At 43.2% G+C, this 26,210-nt stretch overlaps 1 protein-coding gene across 1 annotated transcript in view; it reads left to right on the top strand.

Annotated features, from left to right (window-relative positions):
- Positions 1-26,210, top strand: part of MSH2 (mutS homolog 2) — a 100,089-nt gene that overhangs the window by 37,974 nt on the left and 35,905 nt on the right. The window contains exons 7-8 of the mRNA XM_018576307.1: positions 11,207-11,406; positions 18,306-18,415. Of these exons, the coding sequence (XP_018431809.1) occupies positions 11,207-11,406; positions 18,306-18,415 (310 nt within the window). The remainder of the gene's footprint in view (positions 1-11,206; positions 11,407-18,305; positions 18,416-26,210) is intronic.

Below are 26,210 nucleotides of genomic sequence, written 5' to 3'. Positions count from 1 at the left end.
AGAGAGAAAAGGGGGGGGGGGGGGAGGGTTTAGTGGTGACGCCTGGGAGGATTGTGCGGCGTGGGCCATGCATTATCGAGAAGTTGGGTTTCAAGTCACATGGCCAGCAGAGTTCTATCAAAGTTCAGTGGGAAGAAATTGTCAACCCATGGTTCCCATACTTGAATTTGGAGAGGTTGTCTAGTAATTTTGCAGTCAGCTTCTCGTTAATCATAGCCCAGTGGATTCTGTTTTTAACAGCTGAGATACTCGGGGTGTTTGAGAGCCAAGCGCTGGCTATAACCTGTTTCGCTGCTGTAAGCACATGGGTGAGGGGTTGGAATTCGTATTTGGATATGTCGGGCGGCTTAACATTCAGCAGAGCTTCACTTGGGGCCAGGTGTACATTTCTCTTGGTGAGGGTACTAAGCATCGTGTTCACCTGGTACCAGAGCCCCTGTGCGATCGGGCAGTTCCATCATATATGGAGGTAGTCCCCCCTTGCTGAGCTGCCTGGTGTGACATGGGCCAGAAGACTGGGCACCATGTACCACCTATACAAAAGCCTTGTAATTGGTCTCCACTGTCGTCGCATTGCGGGAGCAGGAAGACGTGGTAGCCCATATCTGTTGCCATGGTATTTTGTCCACCGCCATCCCCAGATCAGTAGCCCAACTGTGCATATATTTGTGGGTCGAGGGAACGCCTATGGAAAGGAGGTTTGCGTATATTAGGGAGACCAGGACCGGCGAGTGAGGATCATCTCTGCAGCTCCTCTCAAATTGTGTCAACAAAGGACAGCCCACCGGGAAGCGAACTGTGGTGGTAACACAGTGTTTTATTTGTAAATATCTAAAGGTTTTCGCTTGCCGGTAGGCGGTATGTGGGGCGTAATTGGGGGAATGTTTTAAAGCCCGTGGGGGTGATGAGCTTGTGGATCTGTGTGATGCCTGCTGTGTCCCAGTGCCGGTAGGACGGAGTCGACTCCATTCTTGGGGTAAATGGGGTTATGTAGAAAAGAGAGGAGGGGAATATGAGGCGACATCAGTCCTCCAGAGTACTTGACCCATCCCATACCCTGAGGGAATGCAGAGTGATGGGATTAGTCAACGTTTTCCTATCGGCACGGGTCAACAGGTTCTGTATTTGGAGGGGGCTGCTATCCATCGCTTCCAGTGCTACCCACAAAGGAGTTTCAGTGAGCGTGTGCAATTTAGTGAGTTGTGATATTTGAGCAGCCTGATTAGTATTTGGCTAAATTGGGGACACCCAAACCTCCCGCCCTACGGGGTTGGTATAGGATCGTCTTGGAGACCCGGGGTCTGCGACCTTGCCAAATGTACCTGAGGAGTTGTCCCCGGAAGACGTTCAAATAATGCAAGGGTACCGCTACTGGGAGTATTCAGAAGAGATAGAGCAGTTTCGGGAGGTAAGACATTTTGGCGGCCGCAACCCGTCCTAGCCAGGAGAGGGAGTAGGCAGACCATATAGAGAGCAAAGTTTGAAGTTTACGGCGAAGGGGTGGGTAGTTGGTGTCAAACAGGGTGTGATAATCATTAGTGAGGAAGACTCCATGGTATTTAAGTTTCGTTCTTTACCACTGGTATTGAAAGGAATCTTGGAGCGTCGATAGGAAGTTTGAAGGGAGATTAATATTAAGGGCTTTTGATTTTAGGGGGTTAACCTGTAAGCCCGATTTTAGCGGTTTTGGTAGCTTTTTATGACATTTCAGCGCTGAAACGCAATTAAAAACTCCCAAAACCTCCCTTTTGAAATCAGCGTAGAAACCATGCTGATCCGCAGCCACACTGGTGTGAATGGGCTCTTAAGCGAGAGTCACTCTAGAACCAATTTTACATTGAATTACAGTATATCTAATGCCAAACTATATGTTTAGTTTTGTTTTGAATAGGGAATGGTTAAAAATCGCCATTTCTGTTTTCCTGCTGTCCATGTTCACTTTCTTTCATTGGAGACCTAACAAGTTAAATTAAATCTTTCTAAAGTGAGGAAAATGACAGCTGTCACTGTAACAATTGAAGTAGTTTCTATCACCCGCTTTGGTAAAACGTTAAAATGTAGAATTTCCCATCACTTTCTGTGTTGGGAACCATGACAAATAGGAGCAGTCTCCCTCACGTGGACACAAACTGCAATACAAACATGACAGCAAGTTTACGTTGTGAGAGAAAACCAGAACACCCAGAGGAAACTCACGCAGACATAGGGAGGATATAAAAACTTTGTGTGAATAGTGTTCTGAATGGTATTTGAAGCTAGTGCCCCAGTGCTGCAAGACCAGACTAATAACTGTTTGGCCACCATGCTATTTGATCTCATGGTGTTTGGTCCATACCCACAGGAGCAGATGACAATCTATTGAGATTTCTGAAAAGATAATAGGGAAAAAAGTGCAGTAGAGAAAGGTCTAGTCTCCAGGCTTGTTTTTTTAAGTGGCAGGGCTGTGTAAATCTCAGAACTGTATGGACAGAAATGCAAATCCTTTGACAGGTAAACCACTTATATGTATTTTATCTGTACATACCTGTTTACCTGGAGTTTAGCTGGAACTTTCAGCAATCCCTTCCAGACCAGAAATCAGGCTGAAGCTGAAAGTGCCAGAACTGAACTAGAGAAGCTCTGTTTACATTGCACAGTGCTGCCTGTCTTAGTTACATAGTCAGGTTGAAAAAAGACACATGTCCATTGAGTTCAACCTATAGAGATATTTACTCCAACAGGGAAAAAAAATCCTTCCTGATCCTTTTTCAGATACTGATTGATAATTTTTCTGTACAGGGCTGTTAGCTCTGAATAGTTGTCAAACATAGTGCGGCAGAGGTGTGTAAATAGGTGTTAGAGCAGTTGACACACATTTCAGCTCTGCATTTATCTGCTTGCTGGAGTTCAGCTTCATCATCGTATTTGACCGCTAGATGTCAGCAAAGGCTTGTTGTGTGCTGACTGGAGATCACTAAACAGTTTTTTGTTTTTTTCTCTTCTTCTTACATAATGGATAACATAGATTTAGTGTCCTCTACTGTTCCTGAGTCTGTCCATTTAATTTCTTTTTTATTAACTTGGCTTAAAAATGTTAAGTAAATAACTTCCATTGGTTTAGGTTTTCAATGTAATGTTTCAGTTGCATAATTTGAAAGACAAATCATTAACGGTAGAACATTGCCTAGCCCTCTAGCCAAAAGGTTACAAAAACAGTTGAGATTTAATTTTGGACTTAGAAATGTAATCTGCACTTGTTGGCATTGCTTGCTCCTGAATCAGACCCCTTGTACTTGTCATTTATCAAATAAGCACCTGCAAATTGGGCATGTGAATTGTACAGTGTCCATTTAAATTATCAGTCCTTCCACACATTCTTGGGTGCTAGGTGTGATGCTGGACTGACCCTCTGCCCTTAGGCCCCACATCCAATCTCTGACCAAATCTTGCCATCTTAACCTCTAACATTTCTAAGCTTCACCCTTTCTTAACCAATGACACCACAAAGCTACTAATTCACTCTCTCATCTCTCGCCTTGACTACTGCAACTTCCTTGTCCTTAGCCTGACTCTAAATTGACTATCCTCACTCAGTCTATCATAAATGCTGCTGCCAGACGCATCCACCGCACCCCAACTACTCAGTGGCCTTAACACCCCCCACGCCGCCAATATCTTCACCTGCTTCCAATAGCACAACACATAAAATTCAAAATATTAACATCATACAAAGCCAGCCACAACTCTGCCCCTCAGCTACATCTCCAACCTCATCTGAAGACATCACCCAAACCGTCCTCTCTGCTCCTCCCGAGATCTCCTGCTGTCTAGCGCCCTCATCACCTTCTACCATGCTCACCTCCAGGACTTCTCCAGAGTCTCTCCATCCTCTGGAACGCCCTACCACCATCTATATGGCTATCTCCTGATCTGTCTGCCTTTTTGCAATCACTGAAAACTAACCTTCACGGAACCCCACTACCTCCTCTTAAAAACTGTACATCTACTCCTTCAATCAGCTTATCCCTTACAGTTATTACCTTCTGTATTACTTGCCCCTCGTAGATTGTAAGCTCTCCCAAGCAGGGTCCTTTTAATCCTTTTGTACGGTATTGTAATTGTACTGTCTCCCCATATGTTGTAAAGTGCTGTGCAAACTGTTTGTGCTACAGTATATGAGGCTCCATTCACACAGGAGCGGTTGTCTGCGCGTATCCGGCCGCTGCTCTAAACATAGAAAACAATGCACTTTAAAGTGCATTGTTTTTTTACTTTTGCGGCGGCCACACCAAAATAGTCCAAGTGCAATTTTTTATAACCGATTCCGCACGTATAGTAATAGACTCAAATGAGCAGACTCCGTGCAGATGTAAAGATTTTATCGTTTGCATGCCGCGCTGTCTATTCCGCATGGAAAACCATGCGAGGAAACGCAAACGATATATGTGAATGGAGCCTAAGTCCTGTACAACAACAATGGAATGGTAGTTTACCTAAAGGACTATTGTACCTTTTTAATGCATTTGTCTTTTACTCCTACCAAACATGTCACAAGTTACATTGATGTTGATTTGTATATTTGCTGCAGGTAGTGGCTGAAAATGTATTTTTTTTTATTTATTCTGTTTTATTGGTTTTCAAAACATATAATACATTTACCACGTCACACATGGTACGACATAACAAGCGCAGAATGTTAACAAGCAGAATCATTGTGACACGGTACCAGGTATGGGGACAATGACCGGGGAAAGACATTGACTCAGAGGGGAGTGAGAGGGGAGAGATGGGGGGGGGGGGGGCAAGACCTTACTCTATAGATGCAAGCGTGTGACGTAGGCATACAGTATAATAAAGAACATCCTTATTCACCGTCATTACTATCATGTACAGTTTTGTATATTCTCGTAACCGGTTACGCACACCCGACTTTGCTACCGAGTATGGAGGTCCATCGGGTAAATGCCTATAGTAGGACGGTATACAAATATTTAGGTACAAAGGTATACAGAATAAACAAATGTAGATGTAAAGGTACAAAAGGTGCAAAACCTACAAAACCCCCCATGGGGAGTTTCCGCTTAGGCGTGCGACTGGATCTGAGTCTTTGGGTCCACTAGGTGGGACTTATACGTGTCCGTGTCCTTAAAGAACAACCAACAGGCCCAATGTTTGTAGAAAGTGGAGTAGGAGTCCTTTGCGGTGTGCATGAGCTCTTCCAGTAGTCTAGTGTGGTCAATCTTCTGGAAACAGGCCTGTATGGGTGGTACCTGAGTGGATCTCCAATGCCTAGGAATGAGAGATTTGGCCGCGTTCAGGGTGGGAACTATAGATTTCTTATATGCTTTTTGCAGAAGAAACCGACCCTCAGGGTCATTCAAGCGATCATGGAGCTGCACAGAGAGTCCCCTACGAAACCCAAAGGCGACTCCCTTGGCTCGTTTGGTGGGAGAGGCGCTGTTGTACCAGATCGGATACTGCTGTGCCTTAATCAATCTCCTCCTGGAGGAAGACCACGTCCGCTCCGCATCGCTGTAATTCAGACAGTATCTGGAAACGTTTACGTGGAGAGTTTAGGCCTCACACATTATACGAGAGTATTGTCTGCGCGTGTTTGTTCTCCGCTGCGCATGCGCAGAGCGGGAGTTTCGCTGACACATGGGCAGAAGAACCTGCCTCAGGAAATGCCTTTGCGAGGGACCAGGAGTCCCCCAGGAAGGCATGGCCTATGGGGGGTGGAGGGCCACACATGGCAGGACCCGAAATAGGGTTCAGCTATGGGGAAATGCGTAAGGCCTCACTTCATCCCCGAGTGCATACAAAGGTATTATATAAACTTAGTATATTCTAACAGAGCTTAACCAACAAATGCTCAACAGTAAGGTAATCATCACAGGATACAGATGGAGCACAATACGAACAGGTGTTGCGTAGGTGGTGGACAACTTCGCCTCGATGCCTCCCCCAATCGGGTAAGGGGGGGCACCTCACTAGGTCTCAAAACGACCAAGATGAGAGAGCTGGTGTTCTCCCAGCAGAGCGAAAGGCATAATGCATGCCATATCAATCCCCAGGGGGGTGTGGGGGGGAGGCCTGCTCCGGGAGCCGCGTTGCTGCTTCGGTTCTGCCTGTTGCCATTGTAGAGATGGGGTAAAACGCCATACCGGTGGGAGGTCAGCCCAATCAGGAAGCTCTGCCAGTTCTTCCGGGAATCGTAGCACCGCCGATCTGCCCCCTCGGGTGGCGATGAGGCAGGCGGGAAATCCCCAACGATACGGTATATGGGAGTCCTTCAGTTGTTGCAGTAGGGGTCTCAGCTGTCGTCTACGTGCGAGGGTCTCCGGAGAGAGATCCGGGAAGATTTGAATCTTGGCGCCATCGAAATCCACTTCTGAGGGCCTTGTCAGTGTAGTAATGCAAACGCACTGACGTCACAGGAAGGCCGCGTAGGCGGAGGTTGTTCCTGCGGTTCCTGTTTTCCTGGTCCTCAATCTTGTACAGGGCTTGGCGGGTATGGAGCCATGCTTGCTTACCCTGATTCTGCAGTTCGCGGATGGCCTGAGCGTGATCATCCAGGCGGTCCTCCGTCACTTCAACGCGGTGCAATGTGTGCGAGAGTTTGGAGCGAAGCGCCGTTAGGTCGGATTTGATGGAGGTCTCGAGGCGCAGGAACATGGCCGACGGCTCCCTTTTGGTCGGTAGGGAGTGGGCTAGTGTGCGGACCGACATCTCAGAGCCGTCATCTGAGTCTTCCGTACCCGTAGGCGCCGAGGTGCCCACCTGCAGGGGCTGTCGGCGTCGCGTGGAGTCCATGCTAGGCCGCGCTGGCTATAGGGTCGCAGGCGCATGCAGGGCCTCCCGGTCTTCTGGCAGGGAATCCGCCGCCCACAGGCGCTTGAGCAAGCCCGCATTCGGTCCCTTAGCGGAGCCCGACTTCTGGCTTCTTTTCCCCATGAGGAATCTGAGATGGGTGAGGCGAAGAGTCCACAAAATAGCGAGCAGCTCGGGGATGGAGAGGGAGCCTCAATTAGGCACGTCCAGCCGCCGCCATAGGTAAGCCACGCCCCCCTGAAAATTTATTTTAAGCCATTTGATAATTTCTACACATTTAAAGCTTATAGATGAAAAAAAATCAATTTACATTTCTCTTTAAAGTGTTCCTGTGTTGTGTTGTGTTGGTACTGGACTCTGCTGCCTTAACACTTGAATATGTAAAGCAGTTACTTGCGTACACAGAGCCCTGTACTCCTCTCTCCAGAGTATAGCTGTGGTTGGGGAGGGCGGGGGCATGTAGGTCCTGTGCAAGGTTAGGGCACAAGCGGGTCTGCCTAATCCATGTTCTGCTGAAATAGATCCTGCTCTTTCACCATACCTGAGCTGAAACCCGCCTTTGCAGCAACTTATACTCATGGTCCGGCATGCACCCATGAGCAGCATCCTGACCTTTAACTGCGTCCGTGATAAGACTGCCGGAGGCTGTCGCTGCAGAACTGCAAAGGGAAGCTTAATAATTATGTGCTGGTTAGTGTCAGCGAGAGAAGTACTGCAGTATATTATTATATGTAAGAACGACACAAAAAGAGCAGTTAAGTGAGGAAAGGGATTTGAAAAACTCATCCAAAATTCTCATACAAATTGTTGTGTACAATTCACATTAACACAATGATTAGAGGGATTAAAGTACCAGCAAATTAACAAAGTGATTAATTAGAAGCAAGATTCCATTCACTAGCATAGCATACCAGGCAGGAAGATTCATATCCTAGTGTTAATTAGTTGAAGGCATGATTATTTATGATGGCCAAGCCATCCATCTAAATCTAATCTTATGATTATGTATGATAGAAAATTCATCCATCTAAATCTAAAGTTAAGATTGCTGCTGAAAAAATACCATAGAATTGTTAGAACTTTAAAGATTGGTTAATGAATAGCAAATCAAGTTGTACACATACACTGAGTGGCCAGTTTATTATGACCTCCTGACGTTTGTAGGCAAATTAGCTATAATTTCGCGCTGAAGTTGCTAGAGGGCCAGACCATTATAAATAGGGAAGTAGGTTGTTTACCACGACAGTAGAAGTGATTTGTTTTCTGAAGATATGGGTAAACAACGCGATTTAACAGCCTTTGAACGTGGGATGATTGTTGGCGCTCAGTGCCATGGAGCGAGTATCAGCAAAACAGCAGAATTCGTTAAATGTTCAAGAGGGGCTCATTGTTAAAGTGTTTGGACTGGACTGTCAGCCCGAAATCTGGGACTGAATGTGCGAATTGTGGCCGTCAGCGACTAGTCAATGTTAGGGCAGAACGGAGAGTGGCAAGACTGGTACAAGACAACAGAAGGGCAACAGTGCAGTTTCAGATTCCTTGCATCACTTTTCAACATCTCGTTGAGTCACGAGGCGGCCAAACGAAGTCATCTCATGGCCCAACGAAGTACTGATGGGGTGGTCATAATAATCTGGCCACTCAGTGTATATGCATTGATTGTGGGGTTGTGGAAATAAGGGCAGACCTAATATCACTATTGGCTGAATGTAATACTGACTTGATGTTTTTCGGGTAGAGACCACTTTATCAAGGATGCCCCTGGGCTCTCTCCTCCACACAGTCACTGTGTATATATTGTAGGAAATTCTTCCACTTGTCTTGCAAAGCTGTATAGGAAGGGTTTTAAGCAAAATGTCAGAACTTGGAAATGAGATGCTGTTATCTGTGTAGGGTCATGTGAATGTCTCAATCCACTGCATGGTGATGCAGAGGGAAGTGTTAAGGTAAACAAAAATCAAACTGGCTGGTCATTGCAACCAGAGTTCACTCGCCTCTTCCATGGCCTGTGCATCCTACCTTCTCTCTAAGTGCCTTTAGCACTCCAAGATCTTTGGAAAAATAATTATATACCAGAAAAAGATATACCTTTTTCTCAAGGTGACACCAAGTTGTAGTCCTGCTCTGCACTCACGATTATAGACTACAGGGGTGTTCTTTTAAACATTAGAAGCCTGGTCTTAACTGTTCAACTGCAAAACAGCTAGATGCACACAGCGTTACCGCTGCATGTAATCAGTGAAACCCTTCAATCAGTGGATGTGGGGCTGCTCTAACAGAGGTGAACCCAGGCTGATGCAGATTGCACAGTGACAGCCTCTTGTGATGTATTTATAGACGCGCAAGACTGAGGGGGTCTATGTATAACCAATTTGCAACCAATTCTGAATGTATGCTCTGTGTGAATAGAATATTCAGAGAGATTTTCTTCAGGGTGAATGTATGTGATGTAATACTGCATTTTGGCCTCTAGATGGAGGGGAGGATCATTGGATAGTTGCGCCTCAACTCCATCTAGTGGCTATAACTCAGTATTATATTACACACATTCAACCTGATAAGAAAATATATCTAAGAACATTTGTTTTTGCGTCTATTCAAACAGAATGAACGTTCGGAAAGATTAACAGGGCGAATGGCTCTGTGAATTGGTTATAAAAGGCCCATTAGTCTTGCGCACGCACACACACACCACTCTGCCATTTTGTTTGAAGCACCCATTTGTTTAATATCTTTGAACGTAAGTGTTTTGCTTTTATTACCATTGCTGAAAAAAATAAACTAATGTCTGAATGAAATGTGCTCTTTTATTGCTTACATTATATTTCACATAACATTGTTGCACCTATTCAAGGCTGCACCTTCTTTATATTTGGTAATGACCATTTCTGAACACCTTTTGCAGAAATGTGTAATTTTATCACTGACGCTAACCAGCACAGAAGTATTTTTTAAACGCGACTCCAATATGGAGTAGAGTGTTGTCTACACACCCTCCTACCTAAACTAGTCAGCAATGGTGTTGTACTAGAAACAGCCCCCCGGACCAATTTTATTTACTTGATTGAATTTCCTGTATTGTGTTGTAATGGTGACCTTTCAATCAAGTGATTAGTAATTGGTTGTTGGTGGATATTTCTCTGGTCTCCTGGCCCTCTTTATTGAATAAACTGGTGATAACAACATATAAGCCAGCTGAACGTGTCAGCTAAGCACAGGAAATTTAGCGGTCCAGCCGGGTTCATTTTTTTTTTCCATGCTAGAGATTTATGTCCATCCTCGGTCTATTGTAAAATATATGTGCTTCCAGATCACCTATAAAGAGATAAGATGGGTCTGAATCCTGTTTCTCTTTCATACAAGCTCTTGATTACAAAGTAACATTGAGCAGATATATTTCAGCTGTGTTCTGTGCTTTGTGAAAGTGTCAGTTTGACGGTTAGCTCCAGCCCGACTTGTTACTGGAAATCCATTCTGTGTTGTGACTGCAGCAATCTCCCTTCCACTATCTCTGCATTGCAGTGTGTTTAGTGGTGCCTGGATGTGAGAAAAAATGGCAATACGAGCTGTTTACAGTGACTTATTTTTATGTTGGTGTTGTCTTGCCTGCTCATACATCTTGGGATGGCCGTGTTTATGATATATGGATGAACTCTCTAAAAGTCATTGTGGTAGTAATTAACGACTGCCGTGTTTGCCGTTTATTTGCCTGGAAAGTGCTCGTATAAAGAGCGTAATGTTTTCTAGATTGAACTTGAGGCTTTTAGTCGGGTAATATTTCACTACAGCGATTTACCTTTTACAGAATACCCTAAAGGTAAACTTTTCTGCAGACGTAAGGGGGCTCTCTGTCATAATCAAATTCCCCTGCTGCCTGATCCTTGTTGCGGAACACAGAGGACACCATCCATGTTTTACATTGAATATGTGCTGTCATTTCAGATCTGCAGGTGAAAGATAGCATAGCAGTGTGATCTTTCAGGGCTGGAACTTGAGCATTGGTCACCAGTTCAATCTATGTCCCTATCGTTTAGAGCAGCGTTTCTCAACCCTTTTTCAAAGACACCCTTTCAAAGTATGCACATTCTCAAGACACCCGAATCTAAAAATGTAAAAAACGGTATGTGATCCCTCTAAAACCTTGATACGAGATATGGGTCTGGTATGGATGGGGAATGTAGTGGATCCCATCGCACTCCTGACCGGATAAAGCCCAAACAAAAATTTGGGGGTGCCGAAAGTGAAAACGCCAAACAGAACACAATAGCAGGATGGATTTAACCCCCTCACCGTGACATGCATTTGTGTATGATTTTGACTTTTCCTCGAATGCAAAGCCTATGAGTTGTCCTTTGTTGTTGCCTACAATACGCTAATATATGATGATGTTCTTCAGGCTGAACTTGGTGGAGGCGTTTGTGACCGATGTTGAGCTCAGGCAGAGTCTCCAGGAAGATCTTCTGCGACGTTTTCCAGATCTTAACCGGCTGGCGAAGAAATTCCAGAGACAGAATGCAAACCTGCAAGACTGCTACAGACTGTACCAGGCGGTGAACCAGCTGCCCAATGTCGTACAAGCCCTGGAAAAATACGAAGGTCTGTGTCACTAGTTGTGAATGTGTATGATCTTTGTTGTTTGATTGGACATCCAGTGGCAGGCTATCTGGTGTTAGCTAGCAGTGCACCAGATTTCAAACTTTCATAGTTACATAGTTAGTCAGGTTGAAAAAAGACACGGGTCCATTGAGTGCAACCTATATATTTCCGAAAAATAAGTGTGTACTACTGTGACCATGTATTTAAAAGCCAGTAAAGTATAAGTTTTGATGGCAGAGATTTTCTATCATGCCAGAACATCTGCAACTAATCAAATGGTTTCAAGTATTGTTGCCTTTTCAGAAAGGAACAGATAAATGTGCCTATTGATCCTATAGAGAGTGGTCTGTAGCAGGATCTGAAACACAGGACTAGCTCCTAGACTTAGTGCTGGACCCCCAGCTGTCACTGACAGCACGCAGGTGCAGTGCTGTTGCTGGCTGGTTACCACATGGCACTGGGACAAATAGCTGCTATCCTACTGTTGTTTTAAAATGGAACCTGGGACTGGCACCTAGTGGATAATGTGAACTAGGACTTCAAACAGATTTTGCTTGAAGCCAATCTCTGGGCAAACGCCCCTCCTCCTTCCCTTTTCCCATGACTTATCTATACACACCCTGTGAAATCTCTCCTACTCCCCTACTCTATCTCCACTGCCAGTGTCCCTTGCTGGCACCACTTCAGTGGTCCCAGCTCTGCAGTCTGTGCCTGCACTGAACAGGCACCTCAATGTGATGTTATGCCGCTGCAGTCTTCTGAATCCTGAGAGGACCCTGCTACTGGACACTCAGTAGCAGAAGTTTCTCATGACGTCCAGGTAATGACTTAGACACCTGAGAAAGAACACGTGAGCAGGTAAATAAAAGGGCCTTCTCCTACGCCTCGTCAACCCTAAAAGTTCTTGTTCAAATTCTGGCTTTCACAAGAAACTTGCTTAAAGCAAATCATTTTTTTTTTCTTTTTACTGCGCTGTAGCTGGGTGAATGACTGGTCAAAAACTGTGCCCTGTGCTGTTGGGAGCAGGGAGCTTGGTTTCCAAAAGTACCTGGTGTATGATGAACTATAGTGGGAGACCACCGGAAAAAAAAGATCAACTCCTTCTGGAGCAAGTTTAGTTCAGTCAAAGCACAATTCCCCTAAATTAATGCATAACTGCATGCATTAACTTTGCAAATCTACCTGGAGTTCAGCTTTAAAATTGATAATGCATTAGAGGTATTAGTGAAAATGACTATATTGATTCCCATAAAGGGGAAGGTAAAATAAGTTGGAGTGATAACGACTGTATTGATTAACATTCAAATAAACCTTCAAGTTAAATCTTTTCTTGCTTGCTCTTTCTTCTAGTGATTAGTTGATGTGCTTTCCAGTTTCGCTACTCATTTTAAAGCATTATGTCCCCCGTTAGGAAGAGTTACATTCATTGTAAGTCAGAGTGCTGGTCATCCATCATCCCCAGAGTGATGCGAAGTGGCCTAGCATGCGGTCCTCTCTGCCATAACTAATAAATTGACTTGTAGAGCGGGCACGCGGCCAACCAAAATGTAATTTTTCTGTTTTTGTCCTTGACCCATCTCAGGCTTCCAATTTCATTTTATGAAAATAATTTTCCACATGCAGTGTTGTGTGCAACCTTGAAAATCATTTGTTTAAGTTTTTTTTTTATTGCACAAATCCCTTGAAGCGACTCAAAATCAGACAAGTGTTAATATTGGCATTCCAGGTGAATTTGATGGTTCATTTCCTACATGTGAGCTGAATTTACTTCTAGTAACCTTTTCATTCTGTATGCTATTTATAGTGGCGGTGGTGACCTCTGGTTTATGCAGTGCCTATAGTTTCCCTCCTTAATTTCTCATGGAAGAGAGGATGTAAAGCTCATCTAAAAACAAAAATGTAATATTGCTGCTTAATAGTCATTTAAAGGCTAATTGCACCTTTTTAATACCATGTTTCAGCAACACCCATATTTAGTGTGTAATATTGAACATCGTGCCATTCCTCAGCCACCCCTCAGTGTGCGTGTGTGTTCCCACAGAGTGGTTTTACAGACTGCCCTCAGCCTGTGGTCTCACAGTGAAGGGGAAGCAGCAGACTGATTAGGTCATCCATTTTGCTCTTTTCGTGTGTGTAATGTGTGTGTGTGTATATGTATGTATATGTATATATATATATATGTATGTATATATATATATATAATTAGTGTGTGTGTGTGTATATATATATATGTATGTATATATATTTAACAAACTGTTGGACACATGCAAGTTAAAACAATGTCTCGTGTGTTTTGGGAACGTGTACTAACAGGAATGTCACCTGTCTTGTGGATCGGGTCAGTGATCCATTACTAAACGGTAAAGGAGGGTGACGCTACTGGGCATATATTCGAAAAGAAAGAACGTCTGAAGACCGCAGTCCTGGCCAGATCTCACCCAAACTCACATCCAATAGGCAGACTGATATGGGTAATAGAGTACTTATTAGACCAGCTGTCAGTACACGCTTTGAATTTTAGCTGACGGTGAGTCCAATGAGGTGGTCATCTGACCAGATATACAGTTGTGCTCGTAAGTTTGCATACCCTGGCAGAATTTATGATTAAGACTTCAAGCTGACATTGATGTTAAAGGGGGCAACACACCGTATTAAGAACTGGGGTATGTAGACTTTTGATCAGGGTCATTTGGGCAGTTTCTGTTGTAATTATGATTGAAAAAGAGTAAACATAGTTGATTTGATAATAAATGGCTTCAGCCAAACACTACCCATTGAGTGACCAGAGGTTTTCGTGTTATCATCCATATTCTCTGAAAAATGGCCAGGAAATCATAAATTCTGCCAGGGTATGTAAACTTATGAGCACAAGTGTATTGTCAATCAAATCTGACTGTGCCTAGCTATGAGTAACTAATTGGAGTATGCTTAAAGGAGAACTATGAGGCGAGTGATTTTCACTCATCCTTATAGTTCGAGCCGATGTGTGACAATGAAACTGCCACAGGTCGGCTCAATAGATCTCGATCATCTCCCTGCAGAGAGCCGTGACTGTCAGTCAGCTCCCTGCAGGGACCGCGCGCCCCCCCGGTCCGATCCTCCAGCGCTGACTGGAGGAACGGGAGGGGGCGGATACAGCTGTCTCTGCCTCTAGATAGGAAGAGCCCGCTGTCACTCACGCAGCTGGGTGCGGCGGTCTCAGTATACAGCAATCTGTAGCTTGCGATATACTGAGCTTTGGGTCACGGGAGGACGCTAGTATATGTCCTCCTGTGACCCTTAAGAGAACTATGGGGAAAAACACTTACCCCATGGTTCTCTTTTGAACTTTTTTTTTTCTAGTTTTGTTAAAAGTGTAATTACCCTGCAGCCCAAACTGCTTTATCACCTTAAGGGAAGTGGGAAATCAATGGCTGTACTGGTGGGATCAACAGATAACTAAACAAGTCTTTATGTGCCCATACACTGGCCGAATTTTGGCCGTTTTTTAATGTACCAGCCAAAATGTGCACAGTGTGTCGGGCTGTCGGCTCCCGTTCAGCTGGCATTCCTCGATCAGCTGATGGAAGGAGCCTGCTGGAAAATCTCTGTGCAATCAGAGCCGGCAACCAAAGAGCTGCCCGCTCTGATCGGGTATTTTGAAAGGTGCCGGCGTGTGTCAGAATACAATGCAAACTGCAGTGATTTCTCGATCGACACGCTGTTTGTGTTGATGGAGGAATCGTGTCAATTTCTTCCGTTCAGTCCTCGGGTTGAACGAAAAATTGACAGGTGTATGGCCAGATTTACAAGGGGACCTCTGGAAAACAAAAACTGCTGTTAGTGTCCATTGACACTGTGCTGCACTTGTGCATTGCTTTAACACCCTTTGCATGAAGGCAGCCTATTCATTTTGAGTTGCTGTGCACTGCATCACATGTACGTTCTAACTGTGTTTCCCTAGTGCATTGAAGTGTCATTCAAAATAAATGGCACCGCAAAGAGTTAACGCCTTGCATCATAAGTGTGTTTCAGCCCTGAATGTTAATGACTAACTCCATAATTTTTTTTGCCCATCGTAACACTTTAATAATAATGATTTAGCATAAGCCCAGTCATAATTGGTTCTCCTTATGGTAGCATTTGAATTGAAATCTACTCTAGCACATAAAATAATTTTAAATCAAAGATATGCCATCCATGCCTGCATGTAAGCTGCATTTGCAATGTGTCCCTGCAGCACAGAGCAGACTTCCCAAACGAGTACCTGCTACAAATGTTCAGGGCTGTTTACACGCCGCACTCCAGAAATGCTTTCTTTTGCTAAATTAGCTGCTGAGTTAGTAATAGTTTTTATAAAGCATTTCCTCTTCTAAACCGCCTTCCCCGCAGTGCAGACCGATGGCTGCGGGATGTTGGTGCTGCAAATTATAGATAAGTAAGCTTGATTGGGTCAGTTCAGCCTTTTTCGACACCTTGTATGTTGGCTGAGTAGATCCACCCTGTGGCTTTTTTCCCCCTGAATGAGCGTAATATGTCTTATTTATTTTCAAGCCGCATTTGTGCATTATTCACTTATTTCATTCAATGCTGCAGTGATTTATAACCCGGACAGGTTTTGAGGCAGCCAGCTGTTTTACTGTATCGACTGAGTTTAAGGGCTAGTTCACACCAAGCGCGGAGCAGATGCAGAGCAGGTGCAGACCGGATCAAAACTGCGTCCAATGTATTCCAATGGTATTTTGAGCTCCAGTTCACACCGCAGCGTGCAGATCCAGAGCAGGTAAAAAAATGCAGCAGGCCCTATTTTACCTGCTCTGGATCTGCAAACGCATCAAAAACGCATGCAAATGCCTGGAACGCACCGAAAGCCCATGTTAAACAAAAAAAAAAATAGTTTGTTTTTTTAAGCCAAAAACGCATCTAAAAGACTAGCGTGCGTGTGCAGAAACCTGACCAGATCTGCTCTGCATTTGGTGTGAACAAGGCCTAAAGGTATATTCCAGTCGAACCCCATGAAAATTGTGCTTTTCAGCCGATGCGTCGAGAACAGACACTGCTGAGTGGCTGTCATTTTCATCCTGGCATTCACCTTGGACACCTGGCTGCCCCATTATATGAATCCCTATGACTTCTTTTGATGGGCCATGAATCTGAGCCTGTGGGAAAAAGGTTCCAGTACTTTCTCTGAGCCAGCTGCAGGCTTACTCATATACATTAAAGCATGGGTATATTGCCTGTCAAATGACAAACGTCTCCAGCCCTACTCCGAATCCACAGCTTGCTAAATCTGGCTGTAAAGGATAACTGAGAACATTGATTAAAACCCAAAAGGCAATGCATTCCCATGGGGCTCGTTCACAACTGTGTGTTTGTACGCACGCACAAGAATGCAGAAAATGCGCATCTATTAAACATTTCTAATTTTTGTTCCAGTAAAAACTCGCTGAATTGCAAACGCGGATGTGTGAATGGAGCCTAAATGTGATTCCGCAGTATAATGCAGATAGGGTTGTTGTATACACCAGCCTCTTGTCAGGCTTCCTTGTGTATTCTTTCATACTTGAATACCTTCCTCAAGCACCTTCTATAACAGCAGCTTTTCTTCATGAGAGCATTGTGACACTGATGGTTTCATTCACGCTCTCTTTGCTTTCCAGGCTGCAGTTTGCGGCTGTTTTGTGAAGTAGAGAACCTGAATCTGTACATCCCATGTATAAATATTTAATACCATCAATTTCCAGGACTGCGCTTGTAAAACAAAAGGAGACTCGCAGGCAAAATTCAACTCCCAGTCTTTGTGCAATTCTGAGCATCGCATGCATGTCATTAGGTAGCCCAGTGTGTTTGTAAGCAGACATCTGCATGGGAGGAACACAAGCCATGGTTGTTTTCTCTGCGGTCTTATTGTTACAAAATCAAAAGGAATCTATAGTTTTGTTTATTGTTTTTTTGGTTTGTTTTTGCACCCACATGTTTCTGCTTAATAACAATTCCCAGTTTAATGGTTGAGAACTTATCTACAAAACATCTGTCGGCGTGCATAAGTAAACCATGTCCTAGGCTTAGGGGAAAACCAACAAATGCAGGAAATGTAAACAATCATCAAGCTTTGGCTGATCACAGCCTAGCTTTAACAAAATAAAATGCATGTCTGGGCAAAAAACAATGCAGTGTATATACCTGCCATACATGCACATTTCCCCATGTTACCTTTAAAGTGACACTAAACTCAGTTGTTAAATCTTAAAAATGCATTCAAGTACCTTAGCTAATAATGCTGTATCTTATTTGTGTATCACTCTTACTCGGCTGTAGATCCCCAAATCATCTCTGAATTGGTGCTGACACTGTCCGTCCTTCTGGAGGCTGGCTACTTTTGTTCCCCATGGTCCCTGTGTGTTGTTGTAAAGTCGCCACTGCTCCAAACCCGCTCCCGTGATGGACTACAATCTCACGTTTAGTTTACGAATTTGTATTGAGATTACAGTCCATCACAGGAGTGAGCTCGGAGCAGTGACTACTTTACAACACACACAGGGACCATGGGGAACAAATGTAGCCACCCTCCAGAAGGAAGGACAGTGTTCACAAGAGACTGGCAGTGGGTGGTCTGTTGTATAGGGTTTCTGCATTTTCATATAACCCAGCCCTCCAGCTGTGATGAAACTACAAATCCCATAATGCATCCCTTTCCGGGAGTCAAGTCTGTGGCTGTGAGAATCTTGCAAAGCCTCGTGGAATTTGTAGTTCCACCACTGGAGGGCCGGAGTTTGGCTACCCCTGATCTAGCCTATTCAGTTTTTTTTATTTTTATGTATTTAATCGCGTAATTTTCAGTCTTAACTAGACTTTTTTTTTTTTTTTTTACCTTCAATTCCCAAAACAGTGAAATAAAAAAATGTACATTTCTCTTCAAGGGTCTCACCAGATGCTCCTGCTGGCCGTGTTTGTTACTCCGCTCACTGACCTTTCTAGTGACTTCTCCAAATTTCAGGAAATGATTGAAACAACTATGGACATGGACCAGGTATGTTGTCTACACCAAATATTTCTACCAAGGATTGGAGCACCACCTGTATGACATGCAAAGGTGCTGCAGACCTGTAAAGATAATTTTGGGTTTGATGTATGTGGCAAGCGAGAGTAGTCAATTGCAGCTTTGCTAGCTTGCCATATATACATATTTGTTTTAAATAATTTATACGTACAGTCTGTTGAATGTATATACCAACTATTACCATGTGAAATACTCCATAATTGTGCTTGTTGGTAACCTAAGTTTTCATCAATTCGTGCTATTGTGACTTATTTTGGCACAGAAATAAGAGCGCACAATTTTTTTTTTGTTTTCGCAAAGGTGGGATTTCCCTTTAGCTCCCATTTTAAGGAAAGCAAGATGGATGCAAAAGTTACTGCAATCTTTCAGCTGCTTTTGTACAGCGCATATTGTAATTGCTCTAAAAATAGGGGCTGACTTTCTATCAGACATTTGCATTGTATGGAGCTGGCATTGTGCACATGACGCTTCCACAAGGTCGAAAGTACACAGTTGTCTAAGATGCCTTTCTATGCTGTAGCAATAACAGTACCCTTCATTGGAAACACCCGAAATCTGTCATTTGGGGGGTTGTCCTCAAACTTTTGGCTATGTAGTGTATATGGAGAAATTAATCATACTTTGTTTTACTTGGGTGCTGTGGAGGAACTTCCTTCATGTCTAGATCTGTCACATCACAAGAGCAGATTATCCTCTCTGCAGGGAAAGCTTTCATCAGTACATCATAGTGTGAGTGATTGTGTTTCTGTCACAAGAGAACATACCGTATGTATTACCTCTAAAAAAAAATTTAAACCAGCATCATTTGGGTCATTGGGAATGTGTCGGGAAGTATATTTTCTTCTGTCCTCAGCATTTCAATTAGTTCTGGCTGTTCTCAGCCTGCTGTGCTGTCAAGGGCAGCCTTGCTGTTTATCATGACAGTCAGAATGCAGCCATATTGCTTTATGTATTCCCTGCTTTATTCCTTTTTGGACTGGCGGGGTTTTGCATGCATTGGTCACCTGTGTTTTTTTTAATTTTTTTATATGGAACTCAGGTTTTCCTTCCTGACGACAAATAAAATGTGACAATCGCATGTGCTGTTTGATCATCAAAGCTAACTGCAGTTGATGTGCAGGCAAAATGCAGTCTCTTTCTTTTTCCTGCAACATTCTACTTACAGCAGTTAACAGAACACTTGTTTGGTGCATTGTTTTATTGAGAAATAGGCAAATGTAAACATCATCAACATTATGAAACGCGAATCACAGATTCTGTAGAATGAAGGGACTACGTGTGATACCACAATGCATCAGAAGAGGTCAGAATGCCAGCTTTCATATAAGATCTTATCTTAAAGGCAAGGGCATATGAAATTCTCAAGAAATAATGATGCAAACGAAGAACCAGTAAAACAGTGTACAGTAATATCTTATGAACAACCCAATTTTTAAGAGAAGAAGGAATAATCAATCCAAAGTCACAGAAGGAACATGTAAAAAGTGTAAGGAGCGTGAGGGAGGATTTAGGGGAAGAACAAAGAAGAGGAAAGGGGAAGAAAAAAATATATATGAAGATTGAGATAAAGGTAAAGATAGGAGCAAAGAGAAAGATAAGGATAACAAGGTGCACCCTAGATCGCTGTAAAGCTGGCCATACACCTATATATTATCTGCAGACTTTCTATGGTCAGATGGAAAAAGTGCAACGGATTCCTCCATCTACGCTAAACTATGTGGATGGAGGAATCGCCCATGGTGCCAAGCTTCAGTATGTTGCTAGACTGCCCCGCTGGCTCTCAAAATACCTGAATAATCCGATTGGATGAAGGCATTGTCCAGGTATTTTGAGAGCCAGCGGGGCCGAGTAGCAAGATACTGAAGCTTGGCGCAGTGGGAGGTTCCTCCATCCACACAGTTTAGCGTAGATGGAGGAATCTGTTGCCCTTTTTCCATCTGACCATATAGATTATCTGCAGATTTTCTAGGTGTATGGCCAGATATACAGAGAAAGGTGAGTTTGACTAAATTACCAAGACCACATGGTAGGGAACAAAATATGTATGGAACAGGAATATCCCAGATTGAAGCTGTTATGCAAATGCAAAGTGATTCACTGGTGAGTAAGGGAGTTATGCATTTCCGAATAGATGTGATACATTGTTTTAAAGGGAATGTACAGTATAATCTTTTTAAATTTAGTTTTTTTTTCTAGTTGTACTTGTAAAATATATCCGCTTGCTGTAAACAATTGTGTTTTTTTGCATTAATGTGTTATAAACCTGGTGTGCATATAGATTCCAACTGTACTGTGTATACATACCGCCATATTTGCTCTTTATATGTGCTGCTTATTCGTCCTGATTTACAATATTACGCCATGGCCTTGGTTTACTGCTCCTTCCGATAATGTAAGCCTATGAGTCAGCGGAATTATTGAAAGTAATATATTTTAATTCTGGAGGTTTTGTTTGGGAAAAAATAATCTACAAACCTACAATCCAAATTTAATAACAGTAGCAAATACACTGAGTGGCCAGATTATTATGACCACCCCATCAGTCCTTCGTTGGGCCACGAGATGACTCCCCGAGATGACTTCGTTGGGCCGCCTCGTGACTCCACGAGATGTTGAAAGGTAAATCTGACACTGCACTGTTGCCCTATTAATGACTTATCACACCTTGTTCTGTACTCCATCTCTGTGTGGAGGTTAACATCTTGAAAAAGGCAGAATTTTTCTTCCTCATGGCAGAGCCTTCAGCAAAGAGAAGAGTAAGCAGCACAGCAGGGACATCACCAAATCTCCTTAGACAGCAGTCAGTGGCAGCAGTGCCTTGGGTCTCACACTTGAGATATACACACATAAGGCACATGGGGTCCCTAGGCATTAACATGAAATGTACTGCTACTTTTCAGGAGGAATTCAAGATATGTTAAATTGTTCTTTCTCTTTCGTTCATTGGAGGACACTGGACTGTTTTAGCTCATAACCTACTGGGTATAGTAGCACCTGCCGGTATGTGACACTAGGTATCATTAAAAAAACAAGACAATTCAGAGGCAACCCCAATAGTCCACAAAAACAAAATATTTAAACACACAGGCCACAACAAAGCCAGACGGGAGGGTACTTTGTCCTCCAGTTAAGTGGAGTGCAAATTTATTTTTATTTTTTTCAGGGTACTGCTTAGGCATAATTATAATTTCTTAAAGTGACACTAAACTCTGGAGTTAAATCTTAAAAATACATTCAAGAACCTTCCTCCTTGCCTCTACACACAATTATCCCAACCTTATTTCATGCAGATCTCAGGTGCTATAATTGAACACGTGCATTGAAAACGAATAACAGTGCATATACAGGCAGTCCCCGGGTTACGAACAGGATAGGGACTGTAGGTTTGTTAAGTTGAATTTGTATGTAAGTTGGAACAGGTACATTTTTTAAGTGTAACTCCTGCCAAAATGTTTTTTTTTTTTTTTTTTTTTTCATTTGGATAGCATATGAAAGTATTTACCCCCTGTAAAGTTTGTTTTGCTGTGTGTGCCCCTGTAGGGAAGATTTCACCTCGCTTTCTGTCCCTGTGACAATTGGATTTTGAAAAATCAGTGGAGACACCTTTTTCCCATTAAAATCTTAAAGGAGGGAATTTCCCTTCCTAGGGGTAGATTTCCTTTCACTTCCTGTTGTCTCAAGGACAGGAAGTGAGATTAAATCTTTCTAATGAGGATACAGACGGCAGTAAAAACCTCACAGTGACCCGGAAGAAGAGGCGGGCACCCCCCGTCTACACGTCTAATAGAAGCCAACTTCCTGTAATCTACATACAGTACTACGAACCAGACCCAAAAAGGCGGACACTCCTCGTCAGCACGAGCGTGGCAGTATTACAACTATCCCTGCTGTACAGTAATAGCCTCCGTTTGTAAGTAGGAGTCATATGTAAGTAGGAGGTATGTAATTCGGGGACTGCCTGTAAATAGATATTCAAATAATGATTCTGTAATATGACTTTGTGATCATCCAAGTTTTATATGATAGTGCAAAAGTAATCAGTCCAAATAAAGTGCTTCAATCGTGCAAGCAAACTCCAAGTTGATGTATTGCTGGTGCATCCACTCATGCATTAAACATAGAAGTTGTGTCTTCACCTGGGTGAAATGACAATAGCTGTCTCTCACCTTAATAGTAGACCCTTTATGTCCCCGATATTCCCCTTCCTCACCCGCCTTGAAACCCCCCACCCACCCCTCAGGTATTGCATGTGATTTGTTTATATGTCTGTACATGATATTGTTCCCTTGTCATTAGTCCATATATTGAAAAACTTCAATAAACATTTAATATGAAAAAAAGAGTAGACCTCTCAAAGAGAAGGTCATGCACACATTACCCCATTTGCAGCGAGGAAGTGGTTCTCCTGCCCTTAACAGGTCAAACAATCGGTTCACAGACTCCTCTAATGGTTATTTCAATTGATCCAGTAGATGTCGCTCATCCACACCTCCCTAGGACAACTTTTTCTTTCTTTTTTTTCTAGGTGTATATTCTGTGCCGTTTGTCCTGAAGCGAAGTATATGGACACCAGCACTGCAATGGCAGATAGAATACGTCTCTTTATTGACGTACATACAACAAGAGCATAACACACTTAGTGCACCGTGGCCATCCGTTGACTACCGTTGCACCCACTTTATCTTGATGGAGCAGCGGTCAGGAGTGCGATGGGTACATGGAATATAACTTGTTTGTCCTTTTTTTAGTTAGAGATCAGCTCTAAAAAAAAATGAAAAAAAAAAAAACTAGGCTTCATTTTTTTCTGTCAATATTTTTTTTTTTTGTAGCCATGCTGTCTATTTACCCTGTATTGTATTGTGCATTAGCTAATTAGTCTCTAAACATTGCTGGTTCACTAGTTGGCTTTTTGTAATTGGATGGGCGTATTGATTTAATGTCACTGCTTCTATTTCCTGTCATTTCATTGTCTGCTGGCAGAGTATATGTTTTATCTGGGGAGAATTGAAATCTATTTTTTAGGTTTGATGTTCTTAGACATTCTGCAGGATGCAGAGGCAATGGTCATCTTTTTTGTTTTTCTTAGTATGGTGGTTTAGTTCGTTTTGGCTTTTGTGATCCAGGTAATTGGTAATTATTCATTATTTAATACGAACCTAATAAGGGGGGCATCAGTGAGGAGCAGAATTACCTTATTTCCAGTTCTTTTCAAGTGGTGTTTGGTGTGTATATAAGCTCCAAAAGTTTCTAATGTTGAAGTTTTAAACTGTAGCAACTCCATTTGGTAGCTGTGAGACTTCTTTCCGTTCTTTTTTTAGCAGATCTTTGTTTGACATAGATTGCAATGGCTAAAGGGGATTATAACAGAACCCTGATGTCTCAGGCACACCTTTTTGATGGTGGTATACTGAAATCTGGTGTGAATTATCAGCTTTTCTGCCAAATATTATATCCAGAAACCAAATGTAGGCACATTATAAGCATTTTGGCTTGTGTATTACTGATTTTTTTTTTTTAGGCTTTGCCCGCTGCTTACTTGACTAAAGTACAATGTAAATAGGTACCACAGCAGTTCTAATTCTGAAATTGCTGGCCTCTGCCATCCACAGAATGCTGCTAAAGCCACCATGTTAGCCTAATCTAGTGTGGTAGTATGGGAGGAAAACTTGGTGCTTGAGCAAGATTAGACTTCTTGTGTAATGCAACGGTGGGTGCATGCTGGACTGTATGTTCTACCTTTGTACGACCTGTGGGGCACCAGGGTTTTTCATGTGTTCCTTTTAGCCCATTACTGAATGGCCACCTACTGTACACCCTCAGACCGCCTTGCATACTATGGGCACAGAGCTCTCTGGGGACTCACTCCATGGGCAGAATCTCCATTACCTTGCTGCTGCTACCTAGCACACCTCTGAGAGACGCCTGGCCTAACCAGTATACACCATTGGTCTTTGTCTATCCCTTCCATTTGCTCCACGGCAGCAGTCCAGCCTACACAAGTGGACTGGAGTGTTGGAGAAAGCTGCAAAATCATTCAGCTTCTCACATCTTGCTGTGCCTGGCCCTCTACCTTCCCATGGACCAACAGAGAAAGAGAGCCCCCCAAAGCTACATATATCCTCATCCCCTGTACCAAGATGCTCCCTCCACCAGGTGGAGAGGGCAAGAAAGACATTAAAAAAAACCCCCACAAAGGAAAGAACTGGTATACACTCACTGGCCACTTTATTAGGTACACCTTGCTAGTACTGGGTTGGACCCCTTTTTGTCTTCAGGACTGCTTTAATTCTTCATAGCATAGATTCAACAAGGTGTTGGAAACATTCCTCAGAGAGTTTGGTCCATACTGACATGATAGCATCACACAGTTGCTGCAGATTTGTCGCAGCTCCACCAGTGTGAACCGTTGATGCAAGGCAGAATGGATCCATGATTTCATGTTGGTTACATCAAATTCTGACCCGACCATCCAAATGTCGCAACAGAAATCGAGACTCATCAGACCAGGCAACGTTTTTCCGATCTTCTATTTTACAATTTTGGTGAGCCTTTGCAAACTGTAGCCTCAGTTTCCTGTTCTTAACTGACAGGAGTGGCACCCGGTGTGGTCTTCTGTGGCTGTAGCCCATCTGCTTCAAGGTTCAATGTGATGTGTGTTCAGAGATGCTCTTCTGCATGCTAAAGTAACGAGTGGTTATTTGAGTTACTGTTGCCTTTCTATCAACTTGAACCAGTCTTCCCATTCTCCTCTGGCATGAACGAGGTATTCTTGCCCAGAGAGCTTTTCTCTTTTTCAGACCATTTGCTGAAAACCAGAGAGATGGTTGTGCATGAAAATCCCAGGAGATCAGCAGTTGCTGAAATACTCAGACCAGTCCGTCTGGCACCAACAACCATGCCACGTTCAAAGTCACTTAAATCCCCTTTCTTCCCCATTCTGATGCTCGGTTTGAACTTCAGTTGACCATCTTGACCATGTCTACATGTCCAAATGTATTGAGTTACTGCCATGTGATTGGCTGATTAGATATATGTGTTAACGAGCAGTTAAAGAGGTGTACCTAATAAAGCGGTCAGTGAGCATGGTGTAGTAGTTTCAAATTATATGAGGATATTGGTTGGTGAAAGGAGAAAAGGGATATAATACTCACATCTGTAAGGTCCCTAGACACCAGTATCTGGGTCAGGCAACCAAGTTTTGGACCATACAGAGGTTTTGGTCACTTTCTCTGTTGGTCAGGAGATTCCAGATAACCTGATGCCAATGGCTGTGTGAATTGCGGTATACTAATGTGGATAGAGGAGGTCCCAAAAATTGGGTGCCCATCAATTGAGAGGGTACAAGGCTGGATTTTTGGTTGTAAAAAAGATTCTATCTACATCAATGGATATAGGTAAAACACCTTCAAAGCTTTCCATGGCTAACAATGGCCGCTTCTTCAGGATGTACAAAAACAGCAGCTTTATAGAATGTATATCCCGCTCTCAGCGTTGCGGCTACTGTGGCTGGTCAGGTAATGCAGTTATAGCCACAAAACTCATTGAAGGTGTTTTACCTATATCCATTGATGTAAATAAAATCCTTTTTACAACCAAAAGTCCAGTCTTGGACCCTCTCAATTGTTGGGCACCTCTGTTGACTCAGTTTTTCCCTGATTTTTGGGATCTCCTTACTGACAGGGCTGACGAACTTACATGGACTCCTAGAGTCGCAAACACTCTTCTTTTACAATGACCTCTAGTGGGCAGATAGGGGAACTACACT

Source organism: Nanorana parkeri, unplaced genomic scaffold, assembly GCF_000935625.1.
Source record: "Nanorana parkeri isolate BGI_ZX_2015 unplaced genomic scaffold, ASM93562v1 scaffold63, whole genome shotgun sequence".
In the NCBI taxonomy this organism is placed as follows: Eukaryota; Metazoa; Chordata; class Amphibia; order Anura; family Dicroglossidae; genus Nanorana; species Nanorana parkeri.
The sequence above is the reverse complement of the archived record's forward strand: the minus strand, read 5'-3'. Positions and strand labels throughout refer to the sequence as shown.